Here is a 25,368-nt window from a genome sequence, read left to right as displayed (position 1 = left end):
GACATCAGGACAGGCCCCGGGAAGATTTTTAAGCCTTACTATCAGCTTGTTTCCTTGCGCTCTGCCTTTTTTTCTTTTCAAAGTGAAGGGCCAATAAAGTAATCTAGTTATGAATTCTGGGTTTGGAAGATCCTAGCTGAGACTTTGCTGTAACTGCAACCCCTTCCCATTTTTCTTGGGAATCCCCCGGTAGAGGCACAGCAAAAATATATCAAATGAATGACTGGGTTCCTCTGGACATGCAGAATGTTTACTGTCACAGGATTCCTGTGTGGCATTTTTCACTTGCTAAACAGCCCTGGAATGGCCTGCCAGTCCCCTTGGATGAATCGGGAACATGCTAATCTCTTTGTTGGCTCCTGACCTTAAAGACTCAGAGAGCATTCTCCTGCTAGAGAGCAAGAGGATAAGGTTTGGGCTGGGGACTCTGGCACTCAGTCTGTCCCCCCAAAGACCAAGTGGCACTCAAGACCACCACCACACAAGTGCACAAGGAAACGAAATACAGAGGCATACACAGAAGGAAAAAGGGGGAGACTTGGCTTCACCCGTGGCCCTGGGTTGATAGGTATCTCATGGTTACAACTGGTCACTGATGTGGTGTGGGAGACCGGGAAGGAGGGCACTGGCTAATCACACCCTTAAGGATAGCGAGCAAATGGGGATCTTGAAAGGGACCTTGAGGAGCATATTGTTTGACCCCTATCTGAGGCTTAAACTCACAAGCTGGCTCAGGTTCTCCGGCATCCCTTGGTCTCCTTGAGTTTCATGGAACAGAATCCTTGTACTCTCTGTGAGGTGGTTAAGGCCTGTGCCCTCTGGCTGTAGTCTGTGTGAGCTGGCCCTCCTCTGGGCATCACAGTGGAGATTGGGATGTGCTGGTGCTTGAGGCTGGGGAAGGGCTGTGAGGTTTTCCCGGCTGTGGTTTGAAATGGGTGCTCTCTCTCCAGATTCCTGGGACTTCAAGCAGTCCACACGCAACATCTCCCCCACCATCAACCAGGCCAACATCGTGGACTTGCACCCAGCCTCTGTGTACAGCATCCGCATGTACTCCTTCAACAAGATTGGCCGCAGCGAGCCGAGCAAAGAGCTCACCATTAGCACCGAGGAGGCCGGTGAGCACTCTGGCCTTGTGGCTCTTTCCCGTGACCTTGGGGATCAGGGCCATCTGAGGTCCACACCCACCCTGTCCACTGACAGTGGGCTTACCATTAGAACAGGGAAGGAGAGATCCCAAGGTATTTGTTTGTGTCTGCCTTTGGATCATTGGAGGCTCTTAGGTTTGACCTTTTCCAGATGGAGTTCTAGACACTGGGCTTTGGGGAGCTGTCCATGGTTCTTACCCACTCCTCTGGCCCCAGCCTGTCTGGAAAGGGTGGAGCACTAGTGCCCTGTATTATTTTCTGTGACCTTTGTTTTGGAGTTTTTCTGAAAACTTAAACGAGCTTTCTCTCCCTATATGTTCTCCTGCTATTGCAAAATAGAAAACAATACCAAAAGTACATGTCACATATATGTGTAGCTTTACAAATAATAATAAACCGGGGCACCTGGGTGGCTCAGTTGGTTAAGCATCTGACTTCAGCTCCGGTCATGATCTCTCAGTTCGTGAGTTCGAGCCCCACATCAGGCCCAGAGCCTGGAACTTGCTTCAGATTCTGTGTCTCCCTCTTTCTCTGCCCCTTCCCTGCTCACACTCTGTCTCTCTGTGTCTCTCAACAATAAATAAATAAATGTTAAAAAAATTAAAAAATAATAATAATAAAGCAAAAAATAGGATAAGCAACACTCACTATCAATTACCAGCATGCCAGGGGTCCTCCCTCTGCCCCTTCCCAACCATAACCCCATGCCTCCCTTTGAGGTAACCAGTAGTCATTCTTTATTTTCTCTTTTATACTGTCACTACAGTGTATGTATGCAGAAGCATGTTGTTTGGTTTTGCTCATTTTCCCAGGGAATGTATTCATTAAATTATTCTTGATATATTCTGTGTCTTCCTTGCTTTGATTGTTAGTATTTTTGTGAGTTTCATCATTTGTGCATTTTCAGTGCTCTGTAGTACTCTCTGCCATGATTACACCACAGCCTCTTTGTCCATTTTAATGAAGATGGACATTTAGGTGGCTTGCAGCTTGGACCTGTGAACATTTTCATACTTGTATGCTTACAGAGGTCTGTGAGTTTCTCCATGGGATAGAAGTAGTTGCAGAATTACAAAGGCATCAGATGAGGACACTCCTACCTTTAACCGGAAATGCCAAGATGTCTTCCAAAGTATTGGGCCAGTTTCCTTTCCCATGGCCAGTAGATATAAGAATTCCTGGGACACCTGGGTGGCTCAGTCAATTAAGCATCTAACTTCAGCTCAGGTCATGACCTCACAGCTTGTGAGTTTGAGCCCCATGTCTGGCTCTGTGCTGACAGCTCAGAGCCTGGAGCCTGCTTCGGATTCTGTGTCTCCATCTGTCTCTGCCCCTCCCCCACTCATTCTTTCTCTCCCTCTCTCTCTTTCTCTGTCTCTCTCTCTCTCTCTTTCAAATATAAATAAACCTTTAAAAAAAAGAATTCCCACTACTACACACCCTTACCTACACTTGATACTATCAAACTTTTAAAAATTGTTCCCAGTCTGCTAAATGTAGAGTAATATCTCGTTGTCATTGCTCACTGCATTTTCAGCAAATGATGATGGAGAATGGAGAGGAAAGGTAAGCCTTATGACTGTTTTATGGGGGGTTCTCTGCTTTCGTGTATGAGCTTTTCCTTTGTTCCCAACAATCCTCCAGCTGAAGAGGATGAGAGTGAGCACATAAGACTCTTTTCTTCCCTGACTTAACTTGTAATGTTGTTTCCCCCTCCACCAGCTCCTGATGGGCCCCCCATGGATGTCACCTTGCAGCCAGTGACCTCACAGAGTATCCAAGTGACCTGGAAGGTAAGTGAGGTCGAATTTCCCACTGAATGCCTCCCTCCATGCCTCCTCCCTTCTCAACCCAGGAATGAAGCCCCAACAAGCTTGCTGATCTCTGATCTCTTATAATTCTCATGCCCAGTTTTTGTTTTTGTTTTTGTCTTTGTTTTTGTTTTTGTTTTTGTTTTGTTTTGTTTTGCTAACCACAGTGAGGCCGGAGGGGAGGAAAGACGGGAGGATAAAGGGATGGGTCCCCCCACCACTCCCCACCCCCTCTCCACCTTGGCACTCTGAGGCAGGCCTGTACCTGAGGTGGGATGAAGAATTTGGCAATGCTAAGCAGGGAAGATGGGTTTTCCACCACACCGGCCTCTCTTCTAAGCCCCACATGCTGTAATAGGTCAGGAGTTGGGTTTGACTTTGTACAAAGTTCAAGGGAGCCCTGTGGATGATGAGAGATGACAGAACAGGGTCTTGCCCTCATCTTGGCCCTCTGACTGGAGCTGGGAGGTATAGCAATGTGATCCCCTATCTTCTCCTGGTGAGGCTTTCCACAGGAGTCTTGGTGTTTTCAAGCCTCAGTTTCCTCCTCTATGAAATCACTGAAAATAACTGTCCTCCCTACCTCTGGGGCTGGATGAGGGGCAGAGACCTTAAACTCTACAGGATGTCCTGAAGACCCTGTCACATGAGAAAACTCTTAGAGGAGACCCCACAGCTGGGCAGAGAAACAGATCGGAATAACCTGGAGCAGGAGGGAAACACCGTCCTGGGTAACTCTGGCGAACTCACCACCACATCGCTGCCGTGGGCCCTCGAGGGCTGCCTGTTGCACTGACTCTTCCAGCTTCAAGTATTTTCTCACACTGGCTTATCTGACCCTCTGTTCCTGGAGGGTAGCCAGAAGAGGTACTTTTATCCCGACCCATCAGAGGAGGCCACGGCACGGAGTTTGGGAACAGAGAGCTTTCGTAGGGCCTGTATGTGTTCTTCTTGGAGCTTTCCCATCCCAACAGTGGGGCTTGGGGGGAATGCCTCCTCTGCTCCTGGGATCCGACCTCCACAGTCATTTTCTGGCTCTAACTGAAGCTCAGGCACTTTAGTTCTCCCCCAGGCCCTTCAACAAGGTAGACTTGAGAACTGGAGAGATGCAGAAGGGCTTAGTGGTATGTTCCTTAAAAAAACTACACTCTTGTGTGTGTCTCCCCACCCCCCACCCGCCCCCCACACCCACATAGACACAGAGCAGAGCCTGGTTCCTTCTTTCCCCAGAAAAATGACCAGAATGAAAGTGAGGTAGGGACTACACAGTTGGGCCTTGCTGGGAACCATGCCCAGAGCCATGGTTCCACTTCACATCCAGATCTGGGCACCAAGCCTTTCCTCAAAAACTTGGGGGGAGGGGGTGAAGCCTAGAGTCCAACCCCAAGTCTGTCTGCATCCTGGTTCTGGACCCATTTCCTAGGAATACTGTCAGGAAGCCAGGAGGTGGGGGCAGGGAATGAATACGTATGTAAAACACTGAGCCGTTTGGCTACAAAGCTCTGACCCGGAGGTCGATAAAAATTTAGAATCAGATTTATTTCTCCAAAGTCTCATAATGAAAAATAAAATTGATTAGAAAGTTAGAACTTCAGAATGAACCAACCCATCAATAAATTTTGGCCTGACTTCTCAGGGGATTTTTTTTTTAACACCAAGAAACAGATTAATGAAAAATAAAGATTCACTTGAAAGATAAGTCACTTCATTTTAAGACCCTTTCCGTGAGATGGATCGCCACTGCTTTATGACATAAATTTGCAATCAGCCCTATTGATTTCTTAATGCTTCAGAGAAATATTGTTAAGATTGATTTAAATCCTGAGTGTGCCTGTTGGGGGTGAGGGGAGCAGTGGAAGGGAGAAGAGAGAGAGAGAGAGAGGGAGAGAGAGAGAGAGAGGGAGAGGAGGAAAGAAAGAGGAGGGAGGGAAGGAAGATCTGTCAAGATTTGTATAAATATGTGAATATATATATGTATATAGCAGGGTGTGCCTGGATGCCCATCCAAGGCCTCTGTCAGTATGTGTTGATGTGAATCTGTTGGTATATATCATGGCATAGATAGCTGTGGTCATGTGGACACGTGTGTTACTCTCTGAGCGTGGCAATATGGATGTGTGTATGTAATATAAGAGTATGTGTCATTATGAAGATGGGGTGTCACTCTTGAAGGTATGTTTGTGTCTATAATAGATGTCTCTGTGTGTGTGGGTGTGTATGTAGATTTACATGGGCAGATATGAGAATTCAGAAATTTGCTCACTTACAAACTAGCAAACAGGACTGCCCAAGTGCAGAGAAACATTATTCAGGCATTAACAAAAAGTCAAGTCGATTAAAAACACACACACCTATTTAGTGAGTTCAAAACAATTATGTTAAATTAAAAACTTCATTTTATTGAGTTAACAGCGAGCTGAAAATGCAGTTCATTTAAAACATTCATTGAATTAAAAAAAAAAACAGTGGGGCTGTTTTACTAACTTAATTGTTTTTGATCTCACTATTTTTTTGTATAATAAAAGGTAGGCTTTTAAATTAACTTCATTGTCTTTAAAACCCTGATTCAAGTTGTTTTTATATGCACTGGGGTGGGTGCTGTCTCTCAATTTCTAGATGGGCAAGTCTGCTTGTTAAAGGAGCCAGTTTCTGTCTGTGAGTCTAAGTATACGTGACTGTAGGTAGGTGGGTGGATTACGGTGTTTGCTTTGATGGGTCCGGATGTGTGTGTTCGTGGTTCCAGATGTGAGAGGTATTAGGATCGCGTGTGTGCGTCTGGTTGTGTATCAGGGTTGAAGCTTGGAGTGAGAGCATGTTTTCTAGCCCCAGACTCATGGCACTGGTGTTTTCTCTGTTCTCCTAGCTGACTGGGGCCAGTCCTTCATCCCCACCAGCCAAGCCAGGGCTCCATAATGCCCCCTTCTTACTGCGTGTCCTCATCTACCTCTGTCCCTGCATCTGGGGGCTGGCTTCAGGCCCCAGTCCCCACACACCCCAGCCCCTTATTACCATGATGCCCAGGGCAGTGTAGCTCCCTGCTCCAAGAAGGGCTGGGCCCACACCAAAATCAAGGACTCTTTTTTTTTGTTGTTTTAAACGTGGTAAAACATACCCACCATTTTATTCATGGCTAAGTGCGCAGTTCAGTGGCATTACGTACATTCACAGTATTGTGCAACCATCACCACCGTCCATCTGCAAAATTTCTTCATGATCCCAAATAGAAACTCTGCCCCCTATTGAATGATAGCTCCGCCCCCAGCCCCTGGTAACTTCTAGTCTGCTCTCCGTCTCTGTGAATTTGACTATTCATGTGACCCCATGGAAGCTGTATCAACACAATATCTGTCCTGTTGTGTCTGGCTCATTTCTCTTAGCATGATGTTTTCAAGGTTCGTCCCCGTGATAGCACATGTCAGGACTTCATTCCGACTAAATAAGAGGCTAACTGTCAGGCTGAATAATATTGCATTGCACTCATGGGCCACTTTTTGTTGATCCATTCATTCGTCAGTGGACACTTGGGTTGCTTCAACCTTTTGGCTGTGGTGAATAGGGCTGCTCTAAACATGGATGTGCAAGTATCTGAGTCTCCACTTTCAATTCCTTGCGGTCTATACCAAGGAGTGCAACTTCTGGATCATACGGCAGTTCTATGTTGGGCTTTTTGAGGAACTGGCAAACTGCGTTCCCCTGCAGCTACGCCAGTTTGCATTTCCACCAGTAGTACACGAGAGGTCCAATTTCCCCACATGGTCACCAACACTTGTTGTTTTCCATTTTTTGATGAGAGCTGTCCTACAGGGTGTGATGTGGTATCTCGGGCTTCTGTTTTTATTCAAGCTAATTGCTCACCTCCTTCTCCGTCTGGTTACTTTTTGTCTGCTGTTCCCTTTCTTTCAGGTCCCCGAGCCCATGCCAAATGATATCCCTATTCATTCGTTCATTCATTCATTCATTCATTCATTCAATAACCGTGTATTGAAGGCTTGCTACGTATCAGCCATCGTTGTAGACACTGAAAGCAGAGCAAAGAGCAAACAAAACAGGCAATGCTTTTCATCCTTATGGTGTTTACATTCTGATGGGAACAGATGGACACATAAATAAAATATCCAATGATGCTGAGTAAATGCAATGCAGAAAAATAAAACATGGGGAAGAAAAGATGGGTTCAAGAGGAAATGGGGGCCAGGAAGAAATGTAAGGAATACTGAACAGAGGGCAGGGAGCAATCTTACAGAAAGAGCATGAGGAGGGACAGCTGGGTGGCTCAGTCAGTTAAGCATCTGACTTCAGCTCAGGTCATGATCTCGTGGTTCGTGAGCCTGAGCCCCGCATCGGGCTCTGGGCTGATGGCTCAGAGCCTGGAGCCTGTTTCAGATTCTGTGTCTCCCTCTCTCTCTGCCCCTCCCCTGTTCATGCTCTGTCTCTCTCTGTCTCAAAAATAAATAAACGTTAAAAAAAATTAATTAATTAAAAAAAAAAGACAGGTATTTGAGCAAGGACGCCACAGGGCTGAAGAGGCAAGCTGTGGGGGTATCCAAGGCAAAAGCATTCCCCTTCAACGGACATGGGCCCAGTGTGAACAGCAAGAGACCAGTGCTGGAGCCTAGGGAGCATGGGGAAGAAGAGATGGGCCCAAGAGGTAATGGGGTCAGATCATATAGGGTCATATAGTCATTATAAGAACTCTGGCTTTCACTCCGAGTGAGACAGGAGTCTTTGAAGGGTTGGGAACAGAGGAGTGACATGATCTGACTTTGGCTTTAAGAGCAGCATCTCAGAGCACCATTGTGTCTTTGTCTCCCCTCCCCTACCGTGCTCACAGGCGCCCAAGAAGGAGCTGCAGAATGGCGTCATACGGGGCTACCAGATCGGCTACAGAGAGAACAGCCCTGGCAGCAATGGGCAGTATAGCATCGTGGAGATGAAGGCCACCGGGGACAGCGAGGTCTACACCCTGGACAACCTCAAGAAGTTTGCCCAGTACGGGGTGGTGGTCCAAGCCTTCAATCGGGCTGGCACAGGGCCCTCGTCCAGCGAGATCAATGCCACCACGCTGGAGGATGGTGAGGGCACCAGCAGAGGGTAGGGGTGCAGAGGCAGGCTGCCAGGGAGGACTCAGGGACCTTCCACTGCTCCTGGTCCCCATCACGGTCCTGTGAGGCACACAGGCTCCCTGGATCCCTCCAGCTCCTCTCGCCCACCGGCTCCTCTAGAGATGCTGGTCCACGGATTCCCCCAGGTCCTCAATCCAACGGCCAGCACTCTATCCACTGCCTGCCGACACTCTGCCTCCCCAGCACCTGCCACCCATCGGACTCTCCGTCCACGTTTCTCCCTCATTCTGGCCCTCGCTTGTCTCTCTCTCCAGGCCCTTTCCTCTCCATCCGGCTCCTGTTTCTCTTCCCTTGTAACCTGCAGCTTGGATAAAGGGCAGAAACCAAGTTACCTTTGTAGTTCTGGGCTAGAACCTGTCCACTCCCTGTTTCAGGGACCTGAGAGGAGACTGGGGTTACGAGAGTCCAAGATCCGTGTGGCAGGCGATTTAGAGGCCACTGTTTAAAACACGATTCTATGAGGACTAGAGAGGACTCTTGAGTAAATACAGGGCCCGGTTTTCAGGGGAACAGGGTTAGGAGAAAGCAGGAACGTGCCCGCTCTCCGAGCACAGAGGAGGGCCCGCTGGTACCTGAGCCTGTGCCAGGTCGAAAGGGGACACGCGGACCTTGATGCCTGCAGCCTCCCGAAGGGCAGACCAAAGAAGCGGGGTGTTCTCCTCGGCTTCCGGCTTGATGTCCCTCAACCCCAAACCAGAGTCTGAGACCAAAACCTGCGCTAAGTCCGACCCTGCCCCAGCAGAGGGAGGGGACTAACTGTCCACAGGGCGTTATGCCATCGGAATACCCAACATTCCACTGTTAGAAAGTCATTCCTTTAGGCTAGGCAATGCCTTCTACCTACTTCCCCTTCTCTGAAAACGTAGACACCCTTGGGAGGGAGGACGCGTCAGGTCAGAAACACCTGAAGGCGGATTAGCGCGTACCAGTGGTCCTTAACGTTAGCTCCAGATTGGAATTCTCTGGGGAGCTTTCAAAATAATGGTGCCCAGGCTTCATCTTCCAGGATTCTCATTCAGTGGCTTTGGGGTGGAGCACTGAGCCCCTGGGGAAGGGGAGAATGCAAAAAGAGGGAAAGGCACATAGAAAGCAGAGAGGCACAGAGAAGCCTGGGTGGTGGTGGGGAGGACCACAAGGCAGCCAGCTCCCCCATTCCACACTGGCTCCATGCCTCCCCCCCAACCCCAGCACCTCCCCTCCGTGATGCTGGCCACCCAGACCTGGCTGGGTGGAGGAGGACCCCTCAGCTACCTCTTCACACGAGCAGTACTAGTCCCAAGTGGTGCTCTAACCCAGTGGTTCTCAAACCTGAGTGTATATCAGAATCTGCTGGAGGGCTGTAAGCAGGTTGCTGGGCCCTCCCCCACAGAGCTTCTGCTTTAGCAGGTTGAATCAGTTTTGCATTTCGAATACATTCCCAGACGATGCCGGTGCCGCCGGCACGGGAACACCTGTGAGAACCGTAGCACTGACCTCTAGGGCCTTACCCACACAAGGAGCCGAGGTTCACGCAAGCTAAGTAGCCTGTCCAGAATCACCTCTGTAGTAACGAACGGAGCCCGGATCAAAATCCAGGTCAGGCCCTGAATCCCGTACTCTGTCTTCGCCCCGTTGTTATACTCTCGCTTGGGAGCGAGGCGGGATACGGGACCGAGTGACGTGGATGCAGGATGCCCCGGGGAAGGCGCGTCCAGGGGAACAGCTGCCCTGAGCCCACACGGACCTGCCCCGCCATGCACTGAGCTTCCTGTCCTCCAGGGCCAGGCCCGCCTCTGGCCTTCATCGGGTCACCGCCTCCCTGCTCTGGGGTGGGGGTGGGGGGTGCAGAATTTCCAGGAGGGCGAGATCAGCGTGGGCTGTAGAGTCATTTTCAAAACAAAGGAGGAGAGGGAAGAAAGTTTCCAGCGGCAGTTGCCCGGCACTTTTTCATACTTAATTAAGGCCCTCGTTAGCCTGTCAGATCCCGATCGTTTCCTGGCAATATTAGCACTCCTCCTGGGGTATTCAAGGGCCCCTGCTTTAGCAGTAGTGTCTTTTCCATAATTATATTACCTTCATTTTGTTCGAACGGGCGATCTGTATTAGTTTATTACACTGGGTCCCTAATTACATGGTGCTTATATTTTTACACCTAAGTAATATGAAACAATAATCATTCTCAAAGAGGATCGTTACGATGATGTATTATCATTTAAATGCTCATAAAAATTAGAGTTGCCTCTTGTGGGGCAATGGGATCTAATTACCTTCCATCCAGCCTGTGCCTCCTTCCTCCCTCTCAGAGCAAAGCACACATGGCCCTTCCCTTTGGCCCCCGCAATTCGGAAGCCAGCAGGAAGGGCCACCAGAGTTCTCCCCAGCCAAGGTGGCTCCTAGAACCTGGCATCCCTGCCGTCTGCCATCTCAGAAAAAGTGGCCTGCACCGGGGCAAACCCCTGAGGGAGGGGGATAGGACTTGGGGTAGGCTCAAAGATGGCTTTCCAATGGGGAAGGTAAGAGGCAGGGCAGACCACCTACATTGGCCTCAGAAAGTGCTTTCTCGTCATCCCGGAGATTTTGATATATTCATGTTACAGGGACAAGGGACAAAGGTGTAATGGTCCCAGAAATCCTAAAGGTGTCTATGGCTCCCCTTCTCCTCTTCACCAGGGTGAGGGGACCGCTTCCTTCTTTTCCTTCCCTTCAGCTTGGCATTAAGGACACAAGGGGCCCGAGAGCCAGGCTGGGCTCAGACCACCTGGTCAGATGACACAGCAGGGCCAGCAGCCATCAGATAAGACCCAGGGCTGGCGTGGAGATCTTCCAGGCTCGGTAGCATCCACCCTGGGCTTTGGTGCCCACTGGTGAATCCCCATGGGCTCATGCCCAGAGTTCATCACCTTCTGCCCCCGGCATTTACCCGGAACGGGGAACGGGCCACCGGGAGGCCAAGGCGCCGAGACTGTGAGGACCTCTGTTTACCCAGAAGAGGACGCCCGCTTCACTTCCCAGCCACACAGCCCAGACTCTCCTCACTCGTTGTCAGGAGCTCCTTCCATGTTCCTCTGGCAGGGGGCACGGATGTCGGGCTGTACCTCCTGACGGGGCCCTTTGTTTCTCTCCCCGCCCCGTACAGTGCCCAGCCAGCCCCCCGAGAACGTCCGGGCCCTGTCCATCACCTCAGACGTGGCGGTCATCTCCTGGTCGGAGCCCCCACGCAGCACTCTCAATGGCGTCCTCAAAGGCTATCGTGTCATCTTCTGGTCCCTCTACGTGGATGGGGGTGAGTCTGCCAGGAGTGAAGGCCGGGTCTCGGGGTGAGAGGTGCAGGGTCCGTGTCCACGCTTGGAGCTGAGCATCTTCCCATGGGATGTCCGGCGGAGGCGCAGCTCCCTCTGCTGCACGTGCTACCCCAGCCAGAGCCAGAGACCAGGGTGGGTCACCCCTGTGGTGGGGGGAGGGACGCCAGCTGCTCCTGGACGGCAGTGTGTCTGGGAATGACTGGAGCTGTGATGGTGCACGTGTGTTTCTAATGTAACACGTGGATGTTCGGTCAGGGTCCGGGCAGGGAGCAGGAGGTACCCGCGAATGGGGCAATTGAAGAGTTTCATGAAGGCGCTGCTTGCAGAGGGCTGTGGAAGGAGGGCGGGGCACCGAGGAACAGTCCTCACCTCCTAGGCCGGAGGGGACAAGAGGGGGAAGCGGGGCTACCAGGACCTGGGGGAAGGGGGCACCCCTTGGCCAGGCCGTGGGGCAAGCGGTCTGCGCAGATGAGCCGCTTGGGACCCGGAGAAAGGTGGGGAAGCGCATGCAGTGAAGCCGGGGTAGGAATGGCAGAGGGACAGCAACCAACCCTGTGTGTGCCTTCCTCGCCCTGGGACGCGCGGGTCCAAACAGTCGTGTGTAGCCTCACAAACACACCAAGTCCCCGCCCGCTGCTGGCCACGGGAACGCTGCAGTGATAGGGAAGCCTGCCGCTGTGCGAGGCAGAGACCCAGCATCCCCAACTATGGAAATGTTCTATTGGGGCCATAAGGGCCCCCGTGAGTTTACCTCCCTGGATCCTGAACCTTCTGCCTCGAGCCCCGGGGCCCTCCCTTCTCCCCAGGAGGACCTGAGACTCCAGCTCATGGTCGTTTCTCCAGGGCACCTGCATGCCCCTTCCCCTTCCCCACCTGGATGCTGCTGTGCCCGGATACACTGCCAACAGGAAGTGTCCTTCTTGCCTCTATCTCTGTCATCTCCTCTGAAAGCACAGAGACCTGAAGCTCAGGAGCTGGATCTCTGGCAGTGTCCTCAGTTCATGTGTTGGGAGACAGCCTCGTGCATTTCTGCTGTGCCGCATAAGGGGTGGTCCCTGGCTTTCCAGAGCGTGCTTCCTCTTTTCTTTTTTCTTTTTTTCTAATTTTTTTTAACATTTATTTATTATTGAGAGACAGAGACAGAGCATGAACCTGGGAGGGGCAGAGAGAGGAGGAGACACAGATTCCGAAGCAGGCTCCAGGCTCCGAGCTGTTAGCACAGAGCCTGACGCGGGGCTCAAACCCACAAACCGTGCGATCATGACCTGAGCCGAAGTCGGACGCTTAACCGACTGAGCCACCCAGGCGCCCCTTGCTTCCTCTTTTCTAAGCCTGTAATCTTCCCTAAAATCACCTGGGTTGTTGGCCATACTGTCCTCTTTTGGGGTCTTTCTGTGGCTCCGGTCCTGGACGGGACTACCCTGGTTTCTGATTTCCTAAAAAGAAAGGTCCCACTGCTCAGGCTTCTGAGGTTCCCCCTGCACTGACCTGGAGCTGCCTCAGGCCGGGCGCAGTGTTCTCATGCCCCTGGCCCCGGGCAGACTGTTGCCCTCTGCCCAGAGAGGCAGAGAGGCCAGGCTCTCTGCTTCGGGCTCTTTGCCTGCACCGGGTCCCCGGTGAGGTGCTGGGGTGGGTTGCAGGCACCTGTCTCCTACAAAGCCCGTCCACAGCCAGTGCGTCTGGGCCCGTCTTTTGGAAAGCCCGGTGGTCCCAGTGGATGGCTGTCAGCTCAGGAGCCTGTCTCTTTTCCTCCTTCTAAGACCCTGGTCTTCCCGTGGGACCCTCTCCCTAAACTCGTCTTCCATCTATAGCAAGTTCCTTGGCAGAGTCAGATGACGGGTCCTCACTGAGCCGGAGGAAGGCCCGACCCTTCCTGGCGGGGGCTGTCCCCTCTACCAGCCTCGCCCGGGTTCTCCGTGTGGGTGCTTCCTGGGGAGGGTGTCCCCAGCGGTGGGGAGAAAGGAAGGGGCTTAGCCGCTCACGGACACCACTGAGAGTTCAGGGTGCTGGCCCAGGAGCAGTCAGACACAGAGGAGGCAGCCTCAGCCTGTCCCCCGTCATCCCAGGGTAACACACTGCCTACTGACCTGAGAGCCGAAGGAGGCCCTGGGACAGCAAAGAGGAATGGCTGTGACCATCCCACCTGGCCTAGGCTCCCTTCCAGGAGATCCTTGGCATCCCTCACATGGAGAGGGGAAGGGGAGGAGGGGAAAGGTGCTCAGATGGAAAGGGAGAGCGTTAAGCTCAATTTGGTATGAGGTCAGCTGGGGCTGAGGCCTGGCATATGCCGCTCGCCCCAGTTGGGCCACTTGCGGAGACACGCGGCCTGGGAGCAGAGCCCCAGACCTGCCCCCCGGCGCCTGAAGGTGGCGGTTCCCCCGGTCGCCACTACTGTGGAGTCGAGGTCTGAGCCCAGTGGAGCTGGCCCGACCGGAGCCCAGGCTGGCCGAGGGGCTGCGGCAGGGGCCCCAGGCCCAGCCGGCCTGGCCGCGCTCCAACGCTGCTTGTCTCGGGCAGAGTGGGGCGAGATGCAGAACATCACGACGACGCGGGAGCGGGTGGAGCTGCGGGGCATGGAGAAGTTCACCAACTACAGCGTGCAGGTGCTGGCCTACACCCAAGCCGGGGACGGCGTGCGCAGCAGCGTGCTCTATATCCAGACCAAGGAGGATGGTGAGTCCCCTCCACTGCGCCCAGCCCGGCCTCGCCCACCGGCCAGGCTCCCTCCCCGCCCATCCCGGACCCGTCGTCGCTGAGCACTGCTCAAGGGGAAGGGTGAGAGCAGGGCACTGTCCTGTCTCCTGTCCCCGTAAGTCATTGCAGGGTGGCTTTGAGCATGCTGGGGCCCCGCTTTAGGAGAACACAGCTTACCGCAGGTGGCAGTGAGATGCTCTGGGACTCCCCACTCCCTTAGCAACCCTTGCAGCCCTAGGTGGGAGGCCAGGTAAAGCCTCTCTTCCCACCCCCTCCCCAAGGGCATCCTTTTTGTGGCAAGATTCTGCCTGGTTTCTTCCGGATACGGATGGTTGGGGTTGGGGGAGGAGGGGGAGAGGATCGTCACTGCACACATCTCAGGTTAGGGGTGTGGCAGAGGCCCCAGAGTGGTCCGGGCCCTGGACTCTGGCATGCTGGGGAGGCTCTCAGGGCGAGAATGGGATGTGCCTCCATTTGGAGCTGCGATCTCCAGGCCCTCCACCCTGGGGCAGAAATGGAGGAAAATAAGGAGCCAAAGCTCAAGGGCAGAATGACAAAGTCAGGAGGTGGGGGAGTGGAGAACCCAGCAGAGAACAGGGTGGGAGAAGGGCCACGCTGCCAGGGGGCCTCCTTCATATGGAGCGTGTCCAGCAGATGCTGTGTGTGCCCACGCGCAGCTCTGGGCTCCTGCTGCCAGCCTCTGCTTCCTTCCTCACGTCATCCCAACACGTCATTTTTTTTTTTAATGTTTACTTATTTTTGAGAGAGTGCAAGTGGGGGATAGGCAGAGAGAGGGAGGCACAGAGTCCGAAGCAGGCTCCGGGCTCTGAGCTGTCAGCACAGAGCTGGACGCGGGGCTCGACCTCACAACCTGTGAGATCACGACCTGAGCCAAGGTCGGACGCTCAACCGACTGAGCCACCCGGGCGCCCCATCACTTAGCCGATTCTTAAACCTTCTGAGGCAGGTGCTACATTTTAAAAGAGTTCGTGTGGAGAGGGGCTGGCACCAATGGACACTTAAACTAGCCAACATTGCCGTCATGGCTTCCTACCCTCACTGTCTCCATTTTCTCAAAGTTCCCACAGTCTGGGCCCCTTCTGTGCCACTTGGCAGAAGGTGCTGGAGGGTGAGAGTTGTTGAGAGGAGGGTCTCAGGCTGGGACTGATGGTAGAGAGCTTCCCAGGGCAGCCCAGCACTCGGGGAACAGAGCAGTTTAATCCAGCTCCCCACTCTCCCTCAGCCCTGCCCTTCTCTCAGATCGGCCCCCTCCACGCCGTAAGCTCTGAGCAATTAAATATTTACCAACCTGCCTGCCCTACTTTTCCTGCCATTAATCCCCCCATCAAGGTTTCCTGGGACGGCTCCAGGCAGAGCCACCTGCTCTTATGTGGAGACCAAACGGGGACTGTGCTCAGAGCCCAGCCCCTTCCAGAGCCTCTGCACCACACACACGGGCACCTTCCCAGCCTCCAGAGAGGAACCACTGGGGCCCCCAGACTTCTTGCGGCCTATTCTGACGCAAGGTCTGAGCCATAAGCACCTCCACCTGTTTCACAAAGGTAAGGGATTCCCCACAGGGGAACCCAAAGTTCCGAGGAGCTTTCAACCTTTCGATTTAGAGCTGCCTGCAGAGGCTCACAGGGATGATCGCGGGCAGGGAATGGGGCCCTACCGTGAGGCTCCGCAGAGCGGAGGGGCTCCCGTGAGCGCGGCAGAAGAAGGGTCCCAGCCCTGCCAGTTATTGGCAAGTCACTTAACCTTTCTGAACCTCAGTTTCCTCGTGATAAAATGGGGACAGTGATGCCTCATTGGGTTGTCCCAAGAAGCACGTTAACTGTAAAATCCTTTCTAAAACGTGCGGTGCTAGCAAACAGCAGGTGCCTAATGGCTACCAAGGTGCTGGCAGTGAAGTGACTGCTTTGGGAGGACCCAGGCGCCCCTGAGAGGCTCAGTGCCCCCCAGAGGGAGGCCCCGGGCCAGAAGGAATCCACTGTCAGATGAGGTCTCGTCAGAACAGTGGCCACACTTGACATGTGTACCACATGTGGTCATAAGTGTGGCTGAGCCTTGCCAGTAGCCCTGTGAGGTACGTATTATGTCCATTCTAGAGGTGAGAAAAGTGAGGCATAGGGAGCTAAAGCAACTCACTGAATGTCACTCAGCTCCTCGGAGGCAAATGAAGACCTTCTTGCCTCCATATCGTCTATTCTGTAGGAGACAGGAAGCTTTGGGCTGTGAGTAATACAAGTTAAAGAAAAAAAAAAGGTTTCAGCAGTAAGTGGATTTATTATCACATGTAACAAGAGGTCTTGAGGAGGCAGCTCCACAGGGTTGGTTCACTCCATGGGCCCCCGTCCTCGGCACGTCACCTGTTCCTCCCGCGGCTCCCGGCATCACGGCAGACAAAACCGAGTTCAGAGTCGGAGAAGTGGCCTCCTCCTATGGGCCTGCCTCTCTCGGGGAGTGAAAAAAAACCGGCCCAGAAACCCCTCCTCAACAGATTTATCCTCATGTCCCATTGGCCACCCTGGGGCAACGTGCATCTTGCGAAGCCAGTCACTGAAAAGGGAATGGAATGATCGCGGCTGACTTCCCCTGAGTATGGTGAATCCCCTGGTGGAGGTGATGGGGACGGCTTTCTCTGAGGGACAGAGGGGCATGGGTCCCCAAGGATCAGGAAAGAACGACAGCCGATGGGCGGGCAGACAAGCGGGCACTACGCCAGCCGGGCCCCACCTCCCCCGGGTTCTCCCATTGTGTCGATGGCAGTTATTACAGCTCTTTCCGGCTGACTTGGGAAGCAGACAGGCCCGCATTCTGGCTCCAGCTCTGCCCTGGGAGCTTGGACGAATAGCCAAAGACACTATGACTCCCTACCTGCCTCCCCCTGCCTGCTCCCCTCCCCACCCCACCGCCAGCTCAGGATTTTGCATGTTTCCGAGGAAAACATGAGCGGGAAAGGTAGAGAAAAGCAAAAATAAATTAAAAGATAAAATGAAAACAAAGTCAAATAAATTCAAGCTCATTTCTTACTTTTTTTTTTTTTTTTTTTAAATTTTTGAGACAGAGCGAGACAGAGCATGAACGGGGGAGGGGCAGAGAGAGAGGGAGGCACAGAATCCGAAGCAGGCTCCAGGCTCCGAGCCATCAGCCCAGAGCCCGACGCGGGGCTCGAACTCACGGACCGCGAGATCGTGACCCGGGCTGAAGTCGGACGCTTAACCGACTGAGCCACCCAGGCGCCCCCAAGCTCATTTCTTACGTCCGAATCCCCCAGTCTATAACTTGGTCTCAGGCTGAGACTTGACTGGACTTTGCTGTTCATGAGCAACGAAGCCTCCTGCTGACACCCCAACTCCCCTGGGGATACCAAATCAGAGTGAAGACTGAGCTGGATTTTAAACCATTTTAAAGATATTTAGCCAAAGAGGAGGCTTGGCTGGACCTGTGTTGCAGGAAGGTAACCCTCACGGAAGCGTGGACGACAGATGGCAGGAAGGGGTTGGGGGTGGGGGCAGGGATGAGGACTGGCCTCCGAGAAGCCTGTTAGAACCTGTGGGCATCTAGGCAGAGAAGCAGAAGGTGTGTGCTAGGGAGGCAGGAGGGGAGGGGAAGGTGGAGGGAGAGGTGGAGACAAGCTCAGAGAGACGTGTCAGAGGATTTGCACTTCCAGTAACGGTGGACTACGTGACTCAAACCCACTCTCCTTCTTGCTGAGAACACTAGGAAATCCGGATAAAATATTGTTTAAAACACCTGCTTGAAGGCATCAGAGAGCTGGCAGGAGAGTGCAGAATTACTGGGCCAGGATCCAAGGGAGAGTGGAGGCCCAGGAGGTGAGCCTGGCATTTGGAACCGCTCTCCCCGTGGGGGACATTTGCCGAATCTGGACGCAGCGGCTGAGAATCGGAGCAGCACTAGAAAGCCGTGGATTGGAGACAAGGGCCTGCTGGGGCAGGCGGTTCCCCCTCACTTTGAGTTGAGACCATGAGGGCAGCGCTATAGGATTGAAGGTGCACCAGAAGTACACAGCCCAGCTTCAAATCGTCTCGGTCCTGGAAGTTAGAGTAAGGTAACCCTGGATTGCAGGTCCCTGTCAGAAGCAAACACAGATTCTCCCTTTAGGAAGAAGATTACGTCATCTGAGGCCTCAAACTATTTCTACGAACAATTTTGCAAATGATGTGTCTGGCACCCAGTAAAAAACTACGAGGAGCAACGTGAACAAAAGCAGGGAAAAAAAAGAAACAGATAAAAGAAACAGACCCACAAGGAGTCCAAACACAGGTTTTATCAAATATGAACTTTCAAATAGTTATTCTTAACAAGATTGAAACTTTAAGAGAACTGGAGACTATCGAATGGAAAATCTAGAAACCAGAGCAACTATTAACCTGAAATTAAGGACTCGGTAGATAGATTTAATAACAAATGAGACACAGCTGGAGAGATAACTAGTAGACTGGAAGGCAGATCAGAAGACCCAAAAGCAGCTCAGAAAGACAAACGAATGGAAAATAAAAGAACAAGTCAGAGATAGAGCAGTGGTTTTCAAACTTGACTGTGCATACCAATCACTTGGGGGTCATATTAAAATTCATATTCTGATTCGGTAGGGTCTAGGGTGGAACCTGAGATTTTGCATTTCTAACATGCTCCCAGGTGACGCTTCTGCTGACAACTGGACCACGTTCTGAATATCCAGGGCACAGAGGATGTGAGAAGAAGTCCCGAAGAAGAGGAGAAAGGGAACGGGGCAGAAGATAAAATGCCTGAAAACTTTTCAGAATTGATGAAAGACATGCATCCCCAAAGCAAAAAGCACTCTGCAGACTCCACAAGCAATAACTTAAGGAAGTCCGCACCTAGGCTCATCGCAATAAAGCCGCTAAACAGGAAACGCAAAGGGAAAATTCCTAAAAGCAACCGAAGCGAAGAAGACCATTTACCTTCACAGGACCAACAATTAGATTAACCGCTGCTTTATCAGAAACAATGGAATAATAAAAACAAGACAAGAAACAGTGGAAGCCGCGGAAGCCAGAAAACAACGCAGTGGTATAAAGTGTGTAAGGAAAATAGTTGTCAACCTATGATTTTATGCCGAGCCAAAATACTCTCCAAGATTAAAATGAAATAAAGACGTTTGCAGACAAAAACTGAGAAAATGTATCACCAACATACCTGCTCTAGAGAAATAGTAAAGGCTATTATTCCTTAGCTAGAAGGAAAATGATCCCAGCTATGAGTTCCATGATGCAAGAAGCAAAAGAACAAGCAAATGGTGAATGTATGAGTAAATCTCCATTAATACTGACTGTGTAAAATGATGATGATAGTGATATCATCTTGGGGAGGGTCTAATATCTGTGTGTGTGTGTGTGTGTGTGTGTGTGTGTGTGTGTGCATGTGTATGTGTGTGTGGCTAAAATATACAACAAAGGCATAGAAATTGGGTAAGAAGTTTGAAGTCTCTTGCATTGTCTGAGAGAAAAAAAGGTGCCAATTAATGTTGTTAGGCTTTGGTAAAGGTTCACGTTGAGTAACCCCTAAAAGGCTGTCTAATAACCAATCTAATAAAGAGGGGGAATAAAGTATTTTTTAAAAGACTCGATTCAAAAAAAAGGAAAAAAGCAGGAAAGAAAACAAAAGTATTTAGTAAGCTGAGGTATTTAAACCCAAACGTATAAGTGATTGCATTAACGATAAATCAACTAAATTATTCAATTAAAGGATAAAGACTGTCAGACTCATCCAGCAATGAAACAAACCCAAATATGTGCTGTTCATAGGAGACACCTAAGACGTAAAGGTAGAGAAAGGTTCAATGTGAAAGGATTAAAGGCATCATTAGAGATACAGAAAGACACTCTGTTAGGATAAAAGACCCAATTTACTAGTCAAATAAAACAGTTTCGAATTTGTTGTGAACCTAATAACATAATCTCAAAATATATAAAAGCAAAGACCGGCAGGACTACAAAAATAGACAAATACACAGTCGTGGGGGAGATATCAACATACCCCTCTCGATTACTGCTGAGAAAAGAAGTGAGCAAGGACGGAAAAGATCTGAACCTGAGTTAGCACACCGGCCAGCCCCAGTGGCCACCCGTGGCCCCCTGCACTCCACAGCATGCAGAGACACTAGCAGAAGCAGGATATCAGGGCTGTAGCTGTGAGGAAGGGCTCAGGCCCCTGGATGGATGGCCATGATGGATCTTCATTTTATTTAGTCTAGAATTGTTGACCACTTACTAGATTTTTTAAAAAATCACAGTAGATGCTAGAGCAAAACTGATCATTGTCACCATTTATTGTCTTCTATGTGGCAGGCACTGTGCCAGGTGCTTTATTTTAATTAGTACTAACTGTCTCTACAAACCTTTAATGTGGTTGTTATTATGTCCATCATCTATATGGGGAAACTGAGACTCAGGGAGGCAAAATGAGTTGAGTAGGATGCCATCACTGTCCTCAAAGGAGCATATAAAGCTCCCAGGAGGGAAGACAAGTGCAGAGCAATTCAAGGGACAGATGAAAGGGAGCTGAAAACAGGAAGCTTCCAGTCTCCCAAGCAGAACGCTGGGACCCAGCTGGGCCAGGCAGGACCAGAGATGGGGACAGTGGGAGGGCAGAATACAGATGAATTGGTATGCCCTTAGGATGAATATCCCGGCCAATTCTCAAGTAGACTTGCCCTCCTAAAAACAGAAAGGACCTAAGCAGCATCCCAGGGGCAGTGCCCTGGGCACATGGCAGGAAACCCTGTCACCCATTGGCTGACACCAGCCCCTGACCCTCAGGACACCATCCACTCTGTGAGTCCATGGAGCCCCCAGCCTCAAGGAGCTCACAGGCCAAAGAGCAAAGTGACCAGTATATATGTTTGGTCTGTATACAAGCTAGTAGTTGAACGTTGGGAGAGGTAGCAGGTTAAGTTCCTAGGGATCAATGTGAAATCCCCATGGGTTCTGTTTCTCTCTTGAGTGTCCTAAGTCCTTGGTTCTGGCCAAACAGTTTTGAAGCTGGCCCTTCCCAATGCCTTCAACTTGGAAACTTTGTCACAAGCCCCAAATGATCACCTTTCTCCTTACCTGTTTGCCATGCTGGAACCTCCCCCCTTTAAACCATGGCTCAAGGATGACTCCTCCAGGAAGCTCTCCCAGATTGATCTGCCTCACTCTCCCCACCAAGTTATTCTTTCCCAAAGGTTAACCTCCTCCCTTCTCCAAACTGACCTGGCCTTCTCCCTACTTAGTTCCAGGTCCCCCTGCAGGCATCAAAGCTGTCCCTTCGTCCGCCAGCAGTGTGGTTGTCTCTTGGCTCCCCCCAGCCAAGCCCAATGGGGTGATCCGCAAGTACACCATCTTCTGCTCCAGCCCTGGGTCCGGCCAGCCGGTAAGTGGGCCCAGTGCCCAATGATGAGAGGGACAGGAGAAAGGGAAAAGTACCCTGAAGACCAGCTGGCTTCAGGGTCAAACCCGGGGGCTGCTTATGTCCATGTGTCTACCTAAATTCATGGATAAGAATGGGCACTGGTCACCCAGGAGCAGCTGAAGCCTTACCTGGTGCGCATCTTAGGTCAGTCCTCCGATCCAGGGGCTGCAAGGTGGTCACAACCCCTGGAGGCTTCTTTGAGTCAGGCGGTCACCACCAAGCAGATGTGAAAGGGAGACCAAGGCCTTGGCTCTTCTGGTCTTCTGGTCTGGCTGACCAAGGAAGGTTCTGTCAGGCCCCAGAGCTGGTGACTGGGGCCTGCCTGGTCCATGGCCTCTGGAAATGAATCACGCTCCAGCGTGAATGGTCTGGGCTCCGAGGGCTGCTGGAGCTCTGCCCTGAGCGGCCTCGTCAGCCTGGAGCCCACTGGAGGGAGGAGGAAAATGGCAGACAGTAGAAGGAAGGCAAGGGCATCTCTCTCTGGGCCAGGGCTGGGCCTCGCTGCTGGGGAGAGGACTCAGACTTCAATATCTGCCCAAAGCTGAGAGTACAGTACAGGGGGCTGGCCCCTCCCCTTCCACTGGGTGCTCAGAGGGGCCCACAAAAAGGGAAGAGGGGATGAAGGCGGTGCAGTGTGTGTGCATATCCATATACTATGGATATGCATATCCATATACTATGCATATCCATAGTATGCATCCTTCCTTCTACCTTTCCCGATCTCCAGCCTCTCCAGCACGGAGTCCTGCTGGGTGGCTACTCTGGAGCACAGCCGTTCTAGTTACATGAGCAGGTGCACCTGCCCTCAAGGGGTGTCCAGTCTAGTGGGGAGGGGGCGGGGCGCACCAGGGGTGTGCGGGAGTAGTAGCTGGGAGATGTGCTCAGGACATCTCAGGCAGGCAGCAAGGAGCGGGAGGTGGCCAGCTTCCCCCTCCGCCAGCAGCTTGTGATGGGACAGCAGCCCGAGCATCTGCGGATGAGCTCCTGACAGCCAGGAAGCATCTCTAGCTCCGCTCTGCTCTCCTGTGGTCTTTCTGAGTTACCCTCTGAGCAGTAGGTAACCCAGCTCCATACCAGTGAGGCCAGAGTTCTTTTGCCAGAGGAGAAGCCCAGAAATGTGGGCTTTTTAGTGACTCTGCGTCCTCCCCTCCATCCTCACGGCCACCAGCCCATATGCAGAAAAGTGCACATATCGTGGGCGTACGGCTCCACGACATCTCCTAGCACATTGGGCAAGCAGCACCCAGAGCAGGGAACACGACATCAGGACACCCCAGAGGACCTCCTTGTGCCCCTCCCGGTCACCACCCTTCCCCTGCCAGGGTGACGACCATGCTGACTTCAGATTAGTGTTGCCTGTTTATGTCCATTATATAAGTGAAGTTCATACCATTAATCTGGCTTCTTTTACTCAACATTATTTTGAACTTGTGAATTTCCTCCACACTGTTGGGTGTGGTTATAGATCATTCGCTTTCACTTCTGTATAGGTTTCCCCTGGGTGCGTATATAGAATTGTTTTATCCATTTCACTACCCATTGATAGGCATTTGGGTAGGTTCCAGTTTGGAGCTGTTCCTTGCGGCACCGCTGTGCGCACCCATACACGTGTGTACATGTGCCTGTCGGGTGTGTACCCAGGAGAGGAAATGCGGGGCCCTGGGGTCTGGACGTTGAGAATGCGCTGCCATTGTTGGGTGTCTGTGCCAACTTTCCAATCGATGTTTTAGCCATGCTGTCTGCCCCTCCTTCCCTTCTCCCTCTGTTCCCCCACCCCCCACACACATCCTAAGCTTATCACCATTCTGGATGCCCGCTGTGCCTTTTCCCAGCCCACGCCTCTGCCACTGCTGACCCCTGCCGTGGCATGGTCTTTATCCTCTGTCATACACTGAATGCATTTGATGGCAATTAGCTGCTCACTTCTCTGTCTCCTGTGCTGGTCCGTGGGGCCCTGTGAGGACAAGGGCAGCATCTTTTCATCTCTGGGTCCCCCAGCTGCCAAACACTGTGCCTGGAACATCATTGTCACTAAATGCATGTTTGATGAATGAATTACGAGCAGCCTGGCAATTGTAAAGCCTTAGACATTGGGCAAGTTTCCCTTCATGAATTGATGGGAGAGGGTAGTCATTCTCCAGCTTGGCTTTGTGCGGTCATTTCCTCCTCCGACAATGAAGCCTTTCAAAGGAGTGCTGCCTCCTCATTAACTCAGGCTTCACGAGCCCCCAGAATGGAGCTCCTGGGGCCCGTGCCCTGCTGGAGACCCTGGGACCCTCCCCGCTTCTCTTCATGTCCTGAGCACAAGCACGTAGGAAGCTCCTCTCTCCTGGGGACGGTTCCTATCTGACAGTGGCACACAGGGGCCAGGGGGCCTGTGCGATGAGAACTTCATTCAGTTCAGCCACCTCATGGAGGAGGAACCGCCTCAGCGAGGGACCCAGACACCTGACCACCACATTGTGTGATGTGTGGTGTGCGATGTTACCGCTCTGCACAAATATACTCCAAATTCCAAACAACTGAACTACAAATTCGCTTATGAAAGAGACCTAGGAGTGAGTGAGCACTGGGGGTGAGGACACAGGCGTGTACACGCGACAGGGCAAAACCACGGGTGTGAGTGTGAGGTTAGAGGCAATGCACGTGAGTCTAATGTATGCACACGTGCTAGGGTGTAAGAACATGCACGTGCGGAACCCTGAGAATAGACGGGAACCGCATCTGGTGTGGGCTCCCGCAAGTTATGCCCTTGGAGGCAGCCAGAACTGCAGTGAGTCCCGTTAGAAATTGTACCAAACGTGCTCATACACTTGTTGTTTTTCTCTGATTATCAAAACGATGCAATTTTATTGTACAAAATTCTGTAAATACATAAAAGAATAGACAGGAGAGTAGAAGTTACGTGTACTCGTTCCCTGAAGATAAACGCTGGCAGTGTTTTGGTAGATAGCCTTCCAGCCTTTGATCTGTACGTATATTATGGGGTTTTTTTTAATAAAAAATTAAAATGAATTTTTACATAATGTTATATAATCTGTGTTTTCCATGTAATGTATCTAGGCACTTTCCCACACCATCACATACTCTTTTCAAACATGACCTTGAATGCCCATATGTATGTAATCTATTTAACTGGTGCCCTCATTATTCTTTCATCTATTTTCAAATGTTCAACATTGTAAATAACATGTCGTTGAACATTCTTCAGATAAGTCTTTATGCACATGTTTTATCATTTTCTTAGGTAAATTTCTATGGTAATTCCTGAGTCATAAAGAATATGGATATTCTTAAAATATGCATACGTGTTTGTGAATTACCCCTCAGAAAGTTGGAACCAATTGATGCTTCCACCAGCAAAATAAGTCCATACTTGTTTCTTACCCCCATGCTAATCCAAAATATTATATTATGTTTCATTTTTGCCAGTTGGATTGGAAAAAAGGGGTCCTGTTTTAGGTATATTCCTTTCATTACTACTTAGGTTGATTATTGTTATATGTTTATTGACTGGTTTTTTTTTTTTTCATCTTTGGGTAAAATTGTCAATTCATGTCCTTTATCCATTTTTTATGTGGGTGGTTCATGGTTTTTTCTCATTGATTTGTGAGTGCTCTTTACATAGAAGGATAATAACCTTTTTAAAAATCGTATTGGCTGCAATTATTTGCCAGCTCATTGCTTGCCTTTTGACACTATTTTTGGTGTGCCGTAGGTTTTGTTTTTATATAATTCAAATTTATGAATCACTGTCATTTGTGATTTTTGCCTTTATTCTTATGATTAGAAAGACAAATATGTTCATAGTTTTACCTTTTTCTTTTTAACTTTTGATCCACTGGGACTTTATTTGGGAGTACAGTGA

At 51.1% G+C, this 25,368-nt stretch overlaps 1 protein-coding gene across 3 annotated transcripts in view; it reads left to right on the top strand.

The window, feature by feature from the left end:
• Positions 1 to 25,368, top strand: part of DSCAML1 (DS cell adhesion molecule like 1) — a 349,852-nt gene that overhangs the window by 308,349 nt on the left and 16,135 nt on the right. For 2 of the 3 annotated variants that reach the window (XM_045482964.1, XM_045482965.1), the window contains 6 exons: positions 951 to 1,118; positions 2,871 to 2,941; positions 7,791 to 8,031; positions 11,198 to 11,344; positions 13,881 to 14,036; positions 21,322 to 21,461. In XM_045482964.1, coding sequence (XP_045338920.1) covers positions 951 to 1,118; positions 2,871 to 2,941; positions 7,791 to 8,031; positions 11,198 to 11,344; positions 13,881 to 14,036; positions 21,322 to 21,461 — 923 coding nt within the window. Of the gene's footprint in view, positions 1 to 950; positions 1,119 to 2,870; positions 2,942 to 7,790; positions 8,032 to 11,197; positions 11,345 to 13,880; positions 14,037 to 15,407; positions 15,598 to 21,321; positions 21,462 to 25,368 lie in introns of those variants that run through there. The other variant, XM_045482966.1, reaches the window with a different exon arrangement.

Source organism: Leopardus geoffroyi, chromosome D1 (assembly GCF_018350155.1).
Source record: "Leopardus geoffroyi isolate Oge1 chromosome D1, O.geoffroyi_Oge1_pat1.0, whole genome shotgun sequence".
NCBI lineage: Eukaryota > Metazoa > Chordata > Mammalia > Carnivora > Felidae > Leopardus > Leopardus geoffroyi.
The sequence above is the reverse complement of the archived record's forward strand: the minus strand, read 5'-3'. Positions and strand labels throughout refer to the sequence as shown.